Source organism: Penaeus monodon, chromosome 24 (genome assembly GCF_015228065.2).
Source record: "Penaeus monodon isolate SGIC_2016 chromosome 24, NSTDA_Pmon_1, whole genome shotgun sequence".
NCBI lineage: Eukaryota > Metazoa > Arthropoda > Malacostraca > Decapoda > Penaeidae > Penaeus > Penaeus monodon.
The window spans coordinates 14,869,135-14,870,576 of NC_051409.1; the positions used below are offsets into that span (position 1 = coordinate 14,869,135).

At 44.0% G+C, this 1,442-nt stretch overlaps 1 protein-coding gene across 1 annotated transcript in view; it reads left to right on the forward strand.

The window, feature by feature from the left end:
- Positions 1–1,442, forward strand: part of LOC119588872 (A disintegrin and metalloproteinase with thrombospondin motifs 9-like) — a gene marked incomplete at its 5' end in the record, with an annotated part of 149,434 nt that overhangs the window by 138,280 nt on the left and 9,712 nt on the right. The window contains 1 exon segment of the mRNA XM_037937511.1: positions 275–484. Within this exon segment, the coding sequence (XP_037793439.1) occupies positions 275–484 (210 nt within the window).

Consider the following 1,442-nt stretch of genomic DNA (forward strand, 5'->3'; position numbering starts at 1 on the left):
AAGAGAATTCCATGGCACGGAAGCTGCAGAATTCTCAGAAGGCCAAAATGGACAGACTTTAAATTCAATAACTTTTTTTTTACGATGCTTTCCAGATGATTTCCTGTTCCTTCCTCTCGATCCTATAGGACCCCCTCCCCCTTCCTTCCCCCTTCTTGACTATGACACAGGAACACTCTCTAAGTCGTTTCCGCGGCCGCTGAGTCAGGGCCGTCATCCTTGAAAGAGAGAGAAGTGACACCCATTTTTAATCCCTCTGGATGTATCCTTTCAGTGCTCGGAGGAGTGTGGCCGCGGTATCAAACAGCGCGAAATTACCTGTGTAGACACGGGGGTGAACATAAATCACGAAGGTGTCTTGTCAGGGGAAGTGCAGGTTCATAGCGATTACTGCTTGCGGGAGGGCCTGTCCAAGCCCAGGGAGAAAAGGGGCTGTAACACGCAGCCCTGCTCCTTCCGCTGGGCCTCGTCCGCGTGGTCTGAGGTACACGAGTTCGGTTCTTCTGTCAGGGGCCGCTGTCACGCCCTCCTTGAGATTACAGTGTTGAAATAAGAACGCAGAAAGCGACTAGTATAGGTTAAATATCAATTATAACATTGCCTTTTCCTTTTGGAAGACATAACCAACTCAATAACTCACAACCCTGAAAGAGAAACTAATCCACCGTGATCTCAAGGGGCGTCGTCAAACCCTGTGCTGATGATGAGACTGTAGTTTGCGCTGTCACGCGGCTGGGATGGGACGCGCACAGCTTGAGGCCGCTGGGCTTGTAGACTCCTTGTCTTAGAAGTGATAATGTTGAGCTTGCGTAGTTGTCCCTTCCAAGGCTGCCTCCTCTCGGCTCCTTTGCCTCGGCCTGTGTGGCATTTCGAGGACTCTCCGCTCGTGAATGGTTCTGTTTTAGCTGCGTAGTATGTGAAAAATGTATAGTTTGCTTGGGAGGAATACCACATGTTGCCTATGTCTTTCCTGGGACAAAAGGTCAGATTGCAATCATCGGCATCTGGGAGTGTTTGTACTTTCCCTCGGTGTTGTTATTATAATCATTTTTGCATTTTATTATTTACTGTGGCCTTACTTTACTAAGTGAGGATGTGTTATTGATTTGGAGAATAATATATTAACCGATACTTTTAAATCATCATCATCAATGAAAATGAAGTTAAATACCCACCCCCCACAAGAAAAAAAAAAAAATGCTTATATTAACACCACGTTAACTCAAGGATTTCAGTATCATTTTCATTGACAGAAGTACATAAAGTAATCTCGATATCATTATCCCACATAATTCTTAAATATTGCTGTTAAAAATACGATTTATATTTATGTTTGCTTTCAGTCTATACACTTTCACATTACTGAGGCTCTGTGCTCGAGAGATAGATGGCAGTTGTTATTTTGTATTTTTCTGACTTCTAGAGAAAAATCTTCTTTCGTA